Source organism: Haliotis rubra, unplaced genomic scaffold (genome assembly GCF_003918875.1).
Source record: "Haliotis rubra isolate DU_JTF1 unplaced genomic scaffold, ASM391887v1 Scf277, whole genome shotgun sequence".
Lineage (NCBI taxonomy): Eukaryota > Metazoa > Mollusca > Gastropoda > Lepetellida > Haliotidae > Haliotis > Haliotis rubra.
The window spans coordinates 514,773-529,395 of NW_025766858.1; the positions used below are offsets into that span (position 1 = coordinate 514,773).

The following is a 14,623-nucleotide window of genomic DNA, read 5'->3' on the forward strand; positions in this document are numbered from 1 at the left end:
TATGGACGGATGGATGAATACTGAATGAAAAAATGGATGATGATAAAAATGAATGGATGATGAATGTGAATGAATGAATGAATGAATGGATGGGATGATGAATGGCTGAATGAATGAATGAATGGATGGATAAATGAATATATGAACTTATGGCTAAATGAAAGGATGGATGGATGCTTTCTTAAGAAATATGCCTGGATACACAGTATAAAACGCTCGGTAACTCACATTGTGTTTTCAAGCCTAAGCGTTCGATTTTCTTCTGATTGATATTTCAACACATGCGTGTGAACGATACAATATAGTGTCAGAAAAGTGTTTGATTTCTGTGTAAACCAATGAAACCGCATGCATTGTATTCAAACTTCCCATCTTCGATCTGCAGATCCTTCTTATCGAATGTGAATATTTGAAGTGGGCAACCTGTTGCCGCCAGTCTGGAGCAGCAGTCACAAGCCGTGACTTGAGGCTCTGTATGGGGGAGGAAACATGTCGGCTCGGACAGTGTTGCTTGAACATAGATACACACATAGTAATGATTGGGGGTATCTATAATGCATACCTATTTAGGTATCAGTAGATATCTATTATATGTATTACATGTACTCATTTAGGTATCAATAGATAATTCCGCCTTTTTATTCCAAATATGGGCTTGTATTACATGTACTCAGTTTGACGAGACCACTAGGCTACCCCGACCCCGAATCTTCTTCTTTCTGCATTATAAAAAACAGTAGAGTGAGTCTGGGTTTTACGCCGTTTTCCTTTCCTTTTTGACACGTGGGCAATATTCCAAGCAACATTACATCCGGACAGGATGAGTGTAGATGATTTATTCAAAATCAGTTTCAGCCAATGTAGGCAGACAGGGCTAGAACTATGAAGGCACCTATCCAGTCAGATATATGTTAATGAAGTTTCCTCTGAGTTATGTACCCTTGTGTTGAACGAAAATGTTCAGAAAACAGAAACGCCACACTGCTGGAATATAAATGATAATCGACCGAGGAGCAGTTGTGCAGTCATGTACATTTTATTCTGGTGTTTATATGAGCCGAATCACAACTACAGGTAAATATACACACCATCTTTTTAATGTATAAATGGGCTGTGGGGTAGCCTAGTTGTTGCACGTCTCACCGAAGACCGGGTTCGATTCCCTTCATAGGTGCAATGTGTGAAGCCCATTTCTGGCGTCCCCCGCCGTGATATTGCGGGGATATTGCTAAACGCGACGCAAAGCTTAACCCACTCACTCACTAACTAAATGCATGACACACAAAATACCCAATTAGGAATGGAGCACACATCTGTTAAGACCCTCACATTATTTTACATTTGTCGTTTATCATCACGAACGTGAGTCCACCGAGCCACCTCACCCTGGGACATCTGCAAAATGCACGTGGAAGCATGTGCAGTCATAGTGCTCACCCTCTTGGCCCGAGGGGGGTCCGACGTTGCTGATGATGCGTTTGCAAACCAAGACTGCCGCGTCGATGCGTTTCCAACACAATCGGACTTCAGCCCGGACGCGTACCAAGGGCATTGGTACACGGTGGCAATCAACCGTTACTGGATGGAAATTCCCTTCCTGACAAGCAGGTTCCCTCCCACAGACGTCCAGGCTGTCTACACTCTGGACGACGACGGCAACATCGGCATACAAACAGGTGAGGAAGACTGACTGTCGTGTTCAGAGGCGTGCATGTACCTAGCCTTGCAAAAGCTGTTGTGTATTATATCGTGTGACTCGTGTTAGGGTGTTAATACAGTGGTACTAGCAGTGGTAGTTGAAGCCCTGTAAGTCGTGGTCGCTATAGTAGGAGAATATGATAGTCTTTATAGTAGTTGCAGCTGCGAGAATAGTAGTACTACTAGTAGTAGTAGTAGTAGTGGTGGTACTAGTAGATGTCGTAGTAGTAGTTTTAGTAGCAGTAGTATTGGTAGTGGTAGTAGTTGTAGAAGTCGTAGTATCAGTAGTAGTTTTAGTAGTAGTAGAAGTAGTAGTAGTAGTAGTAGTAGTAGTAGTAGCAGTAGTAGAAGTAGTAGTAGTAGTAGTAGTAGTAGTAGCAGTAGTAGTAGTAGCAGTAGCAGAAGTAGTAGTAGTGGTAGTAGTAGTTGCAGTAGTAGTAGTAGTATAGTAGTAGTAGTAGTAGTAGTAGTAGTTTGCGGACCTCGTCTATGAATGTCTCGCTTGTATCCCACTAAATTCAGGGTAATGCCGCAGGCTGCAGTGTTGTGGTCTCTACATATTCTCCGGAAAGTTCTTGGTCGGTTCGATTACTCAGCTCGTCCTGGTAAAAGTCCCATTCGCTGTCTGGGCTACGTGTAAGAGGGTAAATGATTATCCGAACCCTCTCTGCTGCAATCATCTATTTTAATCTGTTAAACACGGGATTAGTGCTAGTAGTAGTAGTAGTAGTAGTAGTAATAGTAGTAGTAGGTGGAGGAGGCGATATAGTAGTTGTAGTAGTAGTAGGTGGTGGAGGCGGTGTAGTAGTAGTATAGTAGCAGTAGTGAGGTGGGGTGAAATTGGGTTTTACGTCGTGCTTGAGAATATGTCGCTCATATGACGACGTGCATGCATGTGTATATGTCTGTGCGGTTGCTTGTACTAGCCCAGACTTAAGCTGGTTTTATAGTGCTAGCCCACTGAAATACCATGACGCAGTTAAGCATGAATACCCCACTCAGACATATTATACTGACTCCGAGCCGACCAGTCCTTGTTGTACCCATTAATGCCGAGCGCCAGGCAGGGACCAACAAGTACCATATTTTAACGTCTTTTGGTATGACGCGGTCGGGGATCGAACCCGCGACATTCCGCTCTCCGGGCGGACGCTCTAACTACTACACCACGGTGGCGGTGTAGTATAGTAGTAGCGGTAGGAGGAGCAGCAGCAGCAGCACAAGAAGCAGCAGACACAGCCTAGCCCTGATAGTAGAAGTACCAATGACTGAATGTCTTGTGTTTTACTGTTTATTGGACAACAATAGGTTTTTTATCAAATTCGTACCGGAAGAAGCCCGTATCCCTTGAAATGGGTCATATTATTAGCTCATAGTCACAGTCACAGGGGTAATTCCATGAGGAGCTCAAAGGTTTATTTGGACCTCAAACGTTTATTTGGCTCTTAGCGCAGACACCATGTTCTGTTAGGGTGTGGCCCAGTTGGTCTAGAAGTGTAAAGGTTTGTTGATAGTTAAATATCACTGAAAATCTTGATTTGGGCGCAAATTTAATTGGCTCGTTATTTTGGTGGTACCGTTGTGTTTTGGTTATAAATACGGTCGAAAGCAAATTCAAATTTCAAATAGCTTTCACTTCATATCTATAGCACATTGTATGGTTTAGAAAAGGGGGTCACGTACACCCACCCACACCCACACCCTGCCCCAATGCATGATGATTGGTAATTACTGTTGAGTGAGTTTAGTTTTACGCCACTTTTAGCAATACTCCAGCAATATCACGTCGAGGGATACCAGAAATGGGCTTCACACATTGTCCCAATGTGGAAAAAAGAACCCGAGTCTTCAGCGTGACAAGCGAACGCTTTTTATTTTTTTTATAGGCTACCCCACCTCAGGATATATATACATATGGGATTTTTTACAGGCAGTTCGGGTGTCCTCGGATTTGGATGTTCGGGCATAAACGGACTGGCTGTAGCTCCGAACAAGGATTTCCCACAGAAGAACATTGTGACATTTCCTGGGACTCTGTTTGGGTGGTTCGTCGGCGCCAAACCTTACTGGGTTCTCCGCACAGACTACACAGGATTCGCTGTGGTGTATGCGTGTTGGGTAAAGTTGGACGACGGGACGTGCAAACCGGGTAAGGAGTTTGTGTGGACTCTGAACCGGAAACCGGAAGGACACACTCCCGAACAATGGCAGCAGATCAACGCCGTCATTAGAGACGTGTGTATTGACCCGCTGACGATGAAATCAATCGAACAGACTGGAAAATGTAATGTTCAACATAAGAACTTGCCCAAGGACGAAATCTAGTTTTGATAAAAGCAAGGGCCTGCTAGATTGACAGTGATTATTGCTAAGCCATGTGAGTCCAGGGCCCCGTTCCTCAAAGCGATCGTAGCGCTAAGGTGATCGTAACTCCCATACTTTAACATAGACTTACGACTGTCGTAGCGCTACGATCGCTTTGAGGAAAGGGGCCCAGGAACGTCCCTTTCGGAATATTTTATAAGCTATGTCAAAAACATATGAGGTAATGTTATTTGTGGAGACAGGATAATTATTTTCTTTGACTTTTGTGATGGGGAGGGTCTGAGGGGGGACAGCTGACGTCCGGATAAACGAGATATTTTTTATTTTAACATTTTGTCCACTGGCAAGTGTTTAGTAGGAAACACTGTCTAATGTATTGACAGAGGGGGCTGGGGGGTAGCTGTACTCTGTTCTCGACCTAGTACAACGTAACAGAAGATAGATAGATAGACATACATAGATGTATAGATAGATGTTGAGATAGTTGTTTATTTGAGTACGTGAGTGTTTGTGTGTGAGTGTTTTTGTGTGTGTGCGTGCGTGCGTACGTGCGTTCGTGTGTGTGTCACCACTGTACCTGAAAGGTAAAACGTTTCATTGGAATCACTTCACCAACGACGATTATTTCTGTTGACCGTGTGTGCATTTATCATGACAATTCACTGCGAATATACTCCATTTAGTCGACATTTATTTCAGATACATTTTGCATTATTTTGTAGAAACGCGCTTTTGCTGTTGTTTCAAATAAAAACATGCTAGAATAGAGCAGGGCTTGGTTTTTTGTTTGCTTTACTTTCGTTGATCCCGTTCGTCGGCTCTTTCGACAAACAAAGTCGCCTCTTAAGATTAGCATCGGTAGCTGAAGACCAATTCTAACTCAAATCGTCACGGGTTCATACACAGCCAACTATGGTGTAAACAGGGTATTAGCAGGAAACAAGTGTTATTGACATATCATAAATGAATGCACAGTAAAGAAGTGAACTGTTTTGTAGTTGCTGTCCTTTGTGCCAGCAAATGGTATACTGATATTCTATGTATGCATTTATCGGTATATCGTGCCTCACTATATTGTTATTTTATGTACGCTTCATCCCATTTGTTTCGTTTTTTTCATAGGATTGTCTGGTTCAGACGCGATTATTTACAGATCGCCGCTATATGGCTGGAATATTGCTGATTGCGGCGTTATTAAACAACAAACAAACCGTGAGGTTATTAAAGGATATTGCAAGATATTATTCTCTTTGTAATTTAAACGATATTGGAGCTGAATTTCACTTGCTGTTTATTTGCCCTATCTTGGTCCTAGAAAGGAAAAATATAAATCAACTATTACTGTGCACGCGGAGACCCAAACATGCACAAAATGAACCATCTTTTTCACTGTAATAAACTATGAACAATTAGGAAATTAGCAATAGTTTGCAAAAGAATAATGTTTCATTTAATATAAGTAACTCAGAAAAAAGATAAACAATAACGCATGAGTGTAACATTGTTTATTTAACTGATTAAATGCATGTACAAACGTAGTTTACTCTTGCAACCAAGTGATATGTATGCGTCACCATTTTGTGTATCATACATGTATGTAATATAAGTTGTACCTAATGATGTGCTTCATTGGGTATACCAGTTTCAGAGTGTGTATGGCAGATTGACGTATGGGTAACTGTTGACGGATACAGTGAGTGAGTTACGTTTTACGCCGCACTCAGCGATATTCCAGCTATATAGCGACGATCTGTAAACAATCGAGTCTGGACCAGACAATCCAGTGATCAACGGCATGAGCATCGCAATTGGGATACGATTACATATCTCAACCAAGTCAGCGAGCTTGGCCACTCAATCCCGTTACTCGCCTCTTGCGACAAGCATGGGTTACTGAAGATCAATTCTAACCCGGATATTCACGGGTTTAGTAATCAGGACAAAGCCACATGCAGAACCAGCTGGATCAAAGATCAGGGTCCCGTTTCACAAAGCTCTCGTTAGCCTAAGATCTCGTAACACTTTCTCGTAGCATTCGTACTTCCTATACTGTAACATTGACTTACGACAGTCGTAGCGCTACGAGAGCTTGTGAAACGGGGCCCAGATATATATTAATTTGGTACATCGTTTTCTTTTTACCATCACCAATGTTGGACAGAACAAGTAACATATTTATGAACGAAGAAAATGGCGTAGGCGTAAGACATCGCACAAAAAGCAATAACAGCCAATAAAATCAAAATAATTGAAGCATTTTGTAAAAGTCAAATTCATAGTTCAACACTATACGATATTAAATGAATAATGCTGCTAATGTTAAGATCTGGTATCTTTGTAGACTGGTTCCTGGATCTTCCAGTTCGTACCGCTTCTCTGCCTTCCCAATCTGTCGCAGGAACGACCGGGAACCAGTCTACCCAGTTTTCTCCATTGCATCCACCACTTTCTGCAACTTCCGGAATTCCATGTGCCACTGATTCCTTCTTCTGTACCTATCAATCACGTAACTACATGTTTCGTTATACTTTTTATAACTCCACTCCTCGGGGCGAGCGATGTTACAAATTTCTTCCCGTTTTTCTCCACACTGTTCTATGAATGCCCGGTACTCGCAAACTGTCGTCTGGTCCACCGTAGAGGACGCGAGAAAACCTCGAATATTCAGTTCAAGCCTCTGCCACCCGGCCCCTGCCTTGTTGTAGTCCCTCATCTTCCGTTTTAAACTCGGTAGGAGGTATTCTGCCGCCTGTGAATAGGCAACAGCGGCGGCAGAAGCACAGAGCAGTCCCACCATTCCCAGTTTTGTGACCTTTGACCCCAAACTCGTCATGGCCTGGGCGGCGGGGATGACCTTGGAGGCGGGCAAGGTAATGATTCCTGCGGCGATGCTTGAAAAGACGGACACGCGGAACTGGAGGTTGTCATAGTGACTGGACAACTCGTAGTTCATGATTGCCGAGTTCATGCAGCGGAACTCCATTTCTTTCAAGATGCGGATGCACTTCTTTTTAGCGGTCTTGTCATCCTGCTTGTACTGGATTTCCTCAAGGTCGTTGTTATCACTGAAACAGGAATATCACAGTTCCACGTATTCGCTCTATGTGTTTAAGTGAGTGAGTGAGTTTAGTTTTATGCCGCACTCAGCAATAGTCGAGCTATTTGGCGTCGGTGTGTAAATATTCGAGTCTGGACCAGACAATCCAGTGATCAACAACATGGGCATCGATCTACGCAATTGGGATACGATGACATCTGTCAACCAAGTCTGCGAGCCTGACGATCCGATCCCGTTAGTCGCCTCTTACAAGCATGGGAGTGAGTGAGTGAGTTGGGTTTTACGCTGCTTTTAGCAATATTCCAGCAAGATCAAGGCGGGGGACACCAGAAATGAGCTTCACACAATGTACCCATGTGGGGAATCGAACCCGAACCTTCGAACGCTTTAACGACTGTTCTACCTAATTAATCAACAACAAGCATGGGTTACGGAAGATCAATTCTAACCCAGATCTTCACGGGTTTTTAAAGAGGTCGCCTTCCGCCTTATCAATTTCCGCTGGCATGTCCCCCTGTGGGACTTGAGTGTGTGATTATGGGACTGTATTGAGAAGATATCTATTTTCGCATTGATATGATATGATATTTTCGGAATTGAATAGAATTTCTTTGGCTATTCTGTGTATACTGTAGTGAAGCTACCGACGTTTCAGTTTGTTCTCGCGTTTGCATTACTTCTCTTGACGAAATCTATGACAGATAGCGGATCTATCACCCGAGATGAAGCCCTATATCGAAAAGTAGCCTTCCTAAAGCCCTCTTAGATATTTGTCCATTGAGTCTGAAGTCCCATTCGTTGTGACATTCAGCACAAGGTCTTCCAAAGATCAATACAGAGGGTGACACTGCTTAAACAAGTCACACAAACATAAACCCAACCCAACTACTTTCAGAACCTATACCTAAACTTCTAACTATACTATCCACATAAAGAAACTGTGCATTGTCAAAATATTATCCCAGTTGATAAGTACGATAACAATGTCAAAGGTACATATAAACTTTAATGGAGGGATCATGAGACCATAACAAGTGGAAGAATTTCAATTGAAAAGTCAATCACAATGACGTCACGATTCCACAAGCGGGACAGGGGTCAAACGACCACAAGCTCAATAACGGGTATGTCCACCATCGGCATTGAGAACAGCAGTGCATCGACGACGCATAGAGAGCCTATCAAACGTGCAAGGAAGGCTTGTGGGATGTCACGCCAAATTCTCTCAAGTTCTGTTGCAAGGTCAAGGACGTTATCTGGCGGATGAGGAAGACGTATTTGGGACAGCTGAGTTCAGATATACTCTGAAAGACCCGCGAGCCCTATCAAACAACACAATGTGACTGCTGATCACCGGGATCCATATCCATAATTTAAAACTCCAGACATCCCGTCCGTCCGTCTGTCTGGTGGTCAGTCAGTATTCACTGCCTCATTGCAGACAATTCATCATACATACCAGAAAGCAAAGGCAGTGTATCCTGTCAGACTCGCCACGTGCATGGAGAGCCATCAGCGCCTGGAACTCTTGACCAAACACAGTCAATGATATTATCATTCTCTTCCCACAGAGGTTACTTCTAATACGTCCATATTTCCCGGTTCTGGTAAAAATCCCCTAGCGGCAAAAGGTCGCAACACGAATTATCTCCCTTCTTTCTATCCAATCAGAACACGTGTTACATCGACTGAGATCCAACTTGACTAATACAAGCAAACGTGGGGCCACAAATATCCCTCCTCTGCCGGGGACTGATGTTGATGTGACACACAAGACATTTAATGGCTAGCGTGTCCGTTGTCTGTTTGTCAACGAGGGCGATGAAGATCCGCCAATGATCCGCCGTTACATGACTGGGTTCTGTCTAGAAGAAACGTTTGTGCATCGCGCAGGAGAAGACGTCTAGTTTTCCCGAAGCATACGGAAATTGCCGAGGCCTTGCGAATGATCACTTTTGAAACAACGTCGCTGATTGCACAACCAAATCTGATTGCAACCAATCACGAATCCTGAACAGTCGCACCATGAAAGGGCCGTATTAGAACAGAGGTTCGTAGGAAGATATGACAAGTAACCTCTGTGGGAAGAGAATGTGATATTATATACGAAAACACAAACTTATCATTGGAAATAGATGGAACTGTTTTGGATTCCATCTCAAATAAGCATTAATCGAAATGAAAAACGAGACACAATGTGGAAGCTAGCTCAAGACAAGGCGGAGATGTGCTTTTCCCTTCAGCAAAGAGATAGAAAACAAAACCAAAGTCTCCGTGGACATAAATGACAAGCCAAATGGTTACGCCAGTAAGATTGGCAAATGCATATGGCGATGCACAATTCATCGCCATTCCAAATACTGCCATACTCGTACACAAAGGGAAGGTGAAGTAAACATATCACGCCGGTCACAAAAACACTATGACAAGGTATGCCCATACTGGAATCAACCTCAATCCTCTGCACACATGTTGGTTGAATGTCAACCCAGTGAGCCAGCCAGGGCTCAGTTATAATAGTGAGTGAGTATGGTTTTAAGCCGCGTTTAGCAATATTCCAGCAATATCGCGGTGGAGGATACAAGAAACTAAAAATGTAAAGTACCAGCTCCAATTGAATAAAAACAATGTAAGCATTTGCTCATTTTTTATATGAGAGAGTAAGTTTTTACGCCGCTTTTAGTAATATTCCAGAAATCAGCCTAAGTAAACTTAAGCTCAAGATTATTCGTTACACTGCTATGCCGAGTCTAACAAAACCTTGTGGAAGGTCGCGTCAGCTGACCTTTTCAATGGACCAATCAGAACACAGCTTACCAAATCGCGAAAGTTGACATTCGCACATACCTTTTGAACTTTAACCTCGAAAAAGTTTTGTACCCGAACGATTCCGAATGCTATTACGATTGCTTCCGAGTGATGCACATGGAGCGCGCCACAAGAGTGAGTTAACAGTTGCTGAGAATAGCGTTTTGTCAGTATTCAAGGATGTCAGCTTGCGGAAATATTAGCTAATGATAGCCATGTCAACAGAAACCCAAAAGCTTATATTCTGCAGGTCATATATCTGTGTTCAATGCGGGTTTCATTTGTTATGAGATTAGTGTTGGCGACCGGGGAAGAGAAAATCAATTTTGTAAGTCCCGCAAACCCTAAATAGTAGCCGTTGTCTGATTGGTTAAATCCGATCGGCCGTCTCGCGTTTGATTGGATGGTCATAGGTTGACGCGACATTCCACAAGGTTTAGTTATACTCAGCATAGCAGTGTAACGAATAATACTGAGCCTAAGTTTACTTAGACTGACTAAAAATGGGCTCCACACATTGCACCCATGTGATGAATCGAATCCGGGTCTTCGGCGTGACGATCGAACGCTTTATATTATCCACTAGGCTACCCCATCGCCCCTTCTCATTTACGAGTGAGTGAGTATGGTTTTACGCCGTTTTTAGCAATATTCCGGTAATATCACGGCGGGGTGCTCATTTACGAACCGAGGTAGCAACAATATTAAATAATACGAAATATTTATCGATCCGGGGGGAAAATACACTGAGCATACGTCTACTGATAAAATAGGAACTACTGTTTGATCCGTTCTCTGTCGTATAGATCTGTTAAAAACGAGATGCATTAGCGAAGGACAAAAAAATCTGTTTCTAAATGATTCGATTCTGAATTGTTCGCGAAGTATTCGAACGTATAAACAGAGCACAGAGAAATTATATTAGTTTATAAAAAATAGATATGACATTATATCAGTGTGAGTATAGAAATGTTATCAATACAAACGCAGAAATTGTATGAATACTAAAACTCCCAAAAGATATGTGCGCCCCACTGCGAGGCAGGTCAGCAGAAATAAATAGGGCGGAAATCGACCTCTTGAACACAACAACAACAACATCTGCTAGGGAAAAAGCATTACCGGGGCATCCGAGAATACTGACACAGTACACATGTTGTTGGACGAACATCTTGTCTCTGGTAGTTAAATAATTTGCAGAAAAGAAGTTCCAAAATTATATTTACAATGAGCCCAGGGACTTGCCTGAAACTGTAAGAATCTAGACTTGCCACATATTCTAGACTTGCATGTACTGCATATCTTTTTCAGGATCTGTATGAAAGACTTATTTTAACCTCTGATGGGGTCTACTCCCATTTGTGAGAACTCCCAATTGTGAGACTCCCAGTTATGAGACAGTGGAGTAGGTAACTAACACAGAAAACACACCATACTCCCCTTCCTGATAGAATGGATTAACCCTAGCTAATTACTGATTTGCTATGTAACTGAATCTTTTGGAGGTAACTTAATGAAACTTTATAAGATAAATTGATTAACATATTCCGGTAAATGTCCTTAAAAAATACACTTTTTGTGTAGGTAACTTCATGATGTTGCTCTTGTCGATATCAGCGTGAAAACGCCCTACACCATTTTCTCACTTGAAAAGAATTAATATCAATGTATTTTACACTACCCGTTATAACCTGGATACCATTTTGAACGGAAACAAGAATTTACATCTTGTGTAAACCAGCAGAAAATAGTTGAATCCGTCCACGATTACATCATCAAGACACAAATTTTCTCAGGAAAATGCTTAAATTAACTCAACAACCTTGAATCACATCCTCCATTTCATTTTATGTTGCATGGGAACTATGCCTCCTGTGGGTACTCTTCAACAACTGGGCTGATCCAGCTTTAATTGTGGGGATGGGGAAGCACCACCTGTGTGCACTGAACCATTAATTAATGTGTCTCACAACTGGGAGTTCTCACAAATGGGAGGACACCTCTGATGGATACAGACAAGCCAAAGGGAATGTACATAAACATGTGTCACCAATGTCTTAATGTAGGGCGTCGGAGTAGCCTATTGGTTAAAGCGTTCGCTCGTCACGCCGAAGACCCGGCATCGATTCCCCACATGGGTACAATGTGTGAAGCCGATTTCTGGTGTCCCCCGCCGTGATATTGCTGGAATATTGCTAAAACCAAAAACCAATAGCATGCACTGGTCACGCACTGTGACCCCACTGCTTTACAATACATGTTCATGTGTAAACAGTACCTTTAAACTGAATAGAATATTTTGCAAAATCTAGTTTAGAACAGTTGACTGAAGAAAGTGGCTACATTTACACTAGTGAGTCTAAACATTTGATGGGTAGTGTATTATGCAGAAAAGATTGTCAGCACGCATTTTGTCAAACCATATTCATTCATTCACACACTGTCTGAATATAAGGTCGCGGTTTGTATGCACATGCAGTTCCATGAATAGTCTGTCTCACAGTCCCTGAACCACATTAATTTCCCTACTGCCAAGCCCTCTCTGCAGTGCTAAAGCCCTAAATAAAGCAAGTCTAGATTTCCTCAGGTTCAGGATCTCTGGTCTCCCTGGGGCTCCTTTTCAATTTAAATGGGCTTGTTTGTTACTATCAAAATTATATATATTCAGAGACTAAGCCTTAGTCTAGTCCATGAACAGCAAGCCATGACGTGGGGTTTTTTTTTCGTTTTCCAAATGTGTAACATAAACTACCGGGCAAAACAAAGTACACATTGAAAACTGGATTTCACCTACCAATTACAAACACTACTTCGTTGAAACAGTCGATGAAACACCGCAAACTCAGGTCAATGATACGCTGATGCCGAATAAATACAAATGTTCATTGAACAGCTATGTTCTTGTTTGTTTCCACTTTCAAAAGTGGACCTGCGAAGATCCGGGTAAGGATTGGTCTTCAGTCACCCATGCTTGTCGTATAAGAAGCGACTAACGGGATCGGGTGGTCAGACTCGCTGACTTGGTTGAGACATGTCATCGTATCCCAATTGCGTAGATCAAAGACGTATATACGTCTTTGCGTAGATCGATGCTCATAATGTTGATCACTGGAGTGTCTGGCTCAGCCTCGATTATTTACAGACCGCTGGAATATTGCTGGAATATTGCTGGAATATTGCTGAGTGGGTTGTTAAACAACAAACAATCAAGCAATCAAACGTGGGTGGGTTGTTTGACGTGACTCATGATAAAACAGAACACGAGTACAGATAACATACTTTTCTTATCAGTCGAATGCGTAACGTCAAGAGATTCAAATAAGGGTGTACATCCGTCTTGGTATAATAAAAGAAATATCTACCGGACTGTTTTGTCAAAGCTAAAACACTGAAATGTCATAGGTACCTGTTGTATCACAGGGGATACATATTACCGTATCACCCCAATCGCCCTTATAATGTTCGCGTCTTGGTACAGACAGTCCGGTTATTTACAAACGGCGAGTTAGGCCAGTGATGCGGTAGCTGATGTCGTTGTAACTGTTGTCGTATCGACGGTGGTGTTTACCTTACCTGTTTGACATGCTGGTAGCGTCCCTTGTACACAGGAATTCTGTAATTCAGGTTTCCGAGATGCCCCGACCTACAACAGCGGGCCTGTGGTGTACTGGCTGTGTAGATTCAATGATTTACAACCCTTATGAAGTGCTTCCTCGTTTTCAATTCGAGAGATATGGAATACTGTTAGGGACATTCTCGGGCTTAGCGAAAAGGTTGATGATATCAAGACATATATCTACGTATATCTTACTTCCTCGCACCTTTTGACATAGTGTTTAGCTTGTTTCCAAACGTATGGAGCTCGACAGTCTTCCACAGGTCGCGTTGTCGCGTAGTCGCGTAGGCGAATATGCAGCTTGCAGTGCATGTCGTGTTGACAAATGTATCTTATCCTCAGACAAGGAGTGGCATACAAAAGAAGCTGTATAACGAGGTGATGTGACTAGGTTTGCAAGGACACTACGTAGACCGTTCTGAATCATTGTTTGGAAACAAAATCCAACAACCCTGAGCTTACTCGGTTCTTCTTGGCTTTTTCCGCAAGAGAAGTTTCTGCTCCAGCGCCCATATAGTAGGTGTACTATAATTACATGACATGACATTCCTCTTCTGAAATAAGAGTAGACGTGTCCAATGCAAGTCTTTTGGTGTTCTTTACATACTGTTTTGCGTCAGCATGAATATATATTACTACAAGTGAGGTGCACGGCAATGTAGCCTGATACAACAAAGTTACCGGTCTCCGGTTAACTTCGATTACAGCACGTGGAGGATAAATATGCAAATGTACCTAGTTTTTCATGTGTCAGGATATTATATCAGGGAAACATTTTAATCACATTTTTTCTTGTGAGAGTGGGCACACTACAAAAAGAAACAGATTAAAACACGTCTTCACCTTAAAGTCTGACATAAGAGCGCGGTGGGTTACCCTCATGGTTTAAGCGTTCGTTCGTCACGGCGAAGGCCCAGGTTCGATTCGACAAAGGTACAATGGAGTGCCCCGCCGTGATATTGCTGCAATATTGCTTAAAGTGGCGTAAACCTGAATTCATTCACTCACTCGCTCGCTCACATGAGACCATTGCAAGCAGTCTCTGACAATAGGAATATAATCCTCAGAAAAGGATCTTTTAATATACTACTAAGCCGCCTTTCCCGTCAGGTGAGACC

General features: G+C 42.5%; 2 protein-coding genes across 2 annotated transcripts; one reads left to right on the plus strand and one right to left on the minus strand.

Moving 5' to 3' along the window:
- Positions 1 to 1,362: 1,362 nt before the first annotated feature.
- On the plus strand, positions 1,363 to 4,791 carry LOC124280956 (purpurin-like). Its single transcript, XM_046716961.1, has 3 exons — positions 1,363 to 1,676; positions 3,629 to 4,085; positions 4,196 to 4,791. Exons 1-2 carry the CDS (start codon positions 1,403 to 1,405, stop codon positions 4,021 to 4,023), a joined length of 669 nt encoding a protein of 222 aa, XP_046572917.1. The 5' UTR covers positions 1,363 to 1,402; the 3' UTR covers positions 4,024 to 4,085; positions 4,196 to 4,791.
- A 1,038-nt stretch (positions 4,792 to 5,829) lies between these two features.
- LOC124280957 lies at positions 5,830 to 13,841 on the minus strand. The gene is made up of 2 exons (XM_046716962.1): positions 13,463 to 13,841; positions 5,830 to 7,088 (listed from the first exon to the last, which is right to left on the minus strand). The coding sequence occupies exons 1-2, from the start codon at positions 13,471 to 13,473 to the stop codon at positions 6,440 to 6,442; spliced, it is 660 nt and encodes a 219-aa protein (XP_046572918.1). The 5' UTR covers positions 13,474 to 13,841; the 3' UTR covers positions 5,830 to 6,439.
- Between the last annotated feature and the right edge of the window lie 782 nt (positions 13,842 to 14,623).

Coding starts and splice junctions, on each gene's coding strand:
- LOC124280956 (XM_046716961.1), top strand. CDS start 1,403: ATGCACGTGGAAGCATGTGCAGTCATAGTGCTCACCCTCTTGGCCCGA. Junction 1,677..3,628: donor CAACATCGGCATACAAACAG/GTGAGGAAGACT, acceptor GATTTTTTACAG/GCAGTTCGGGTGTCCTCGGA.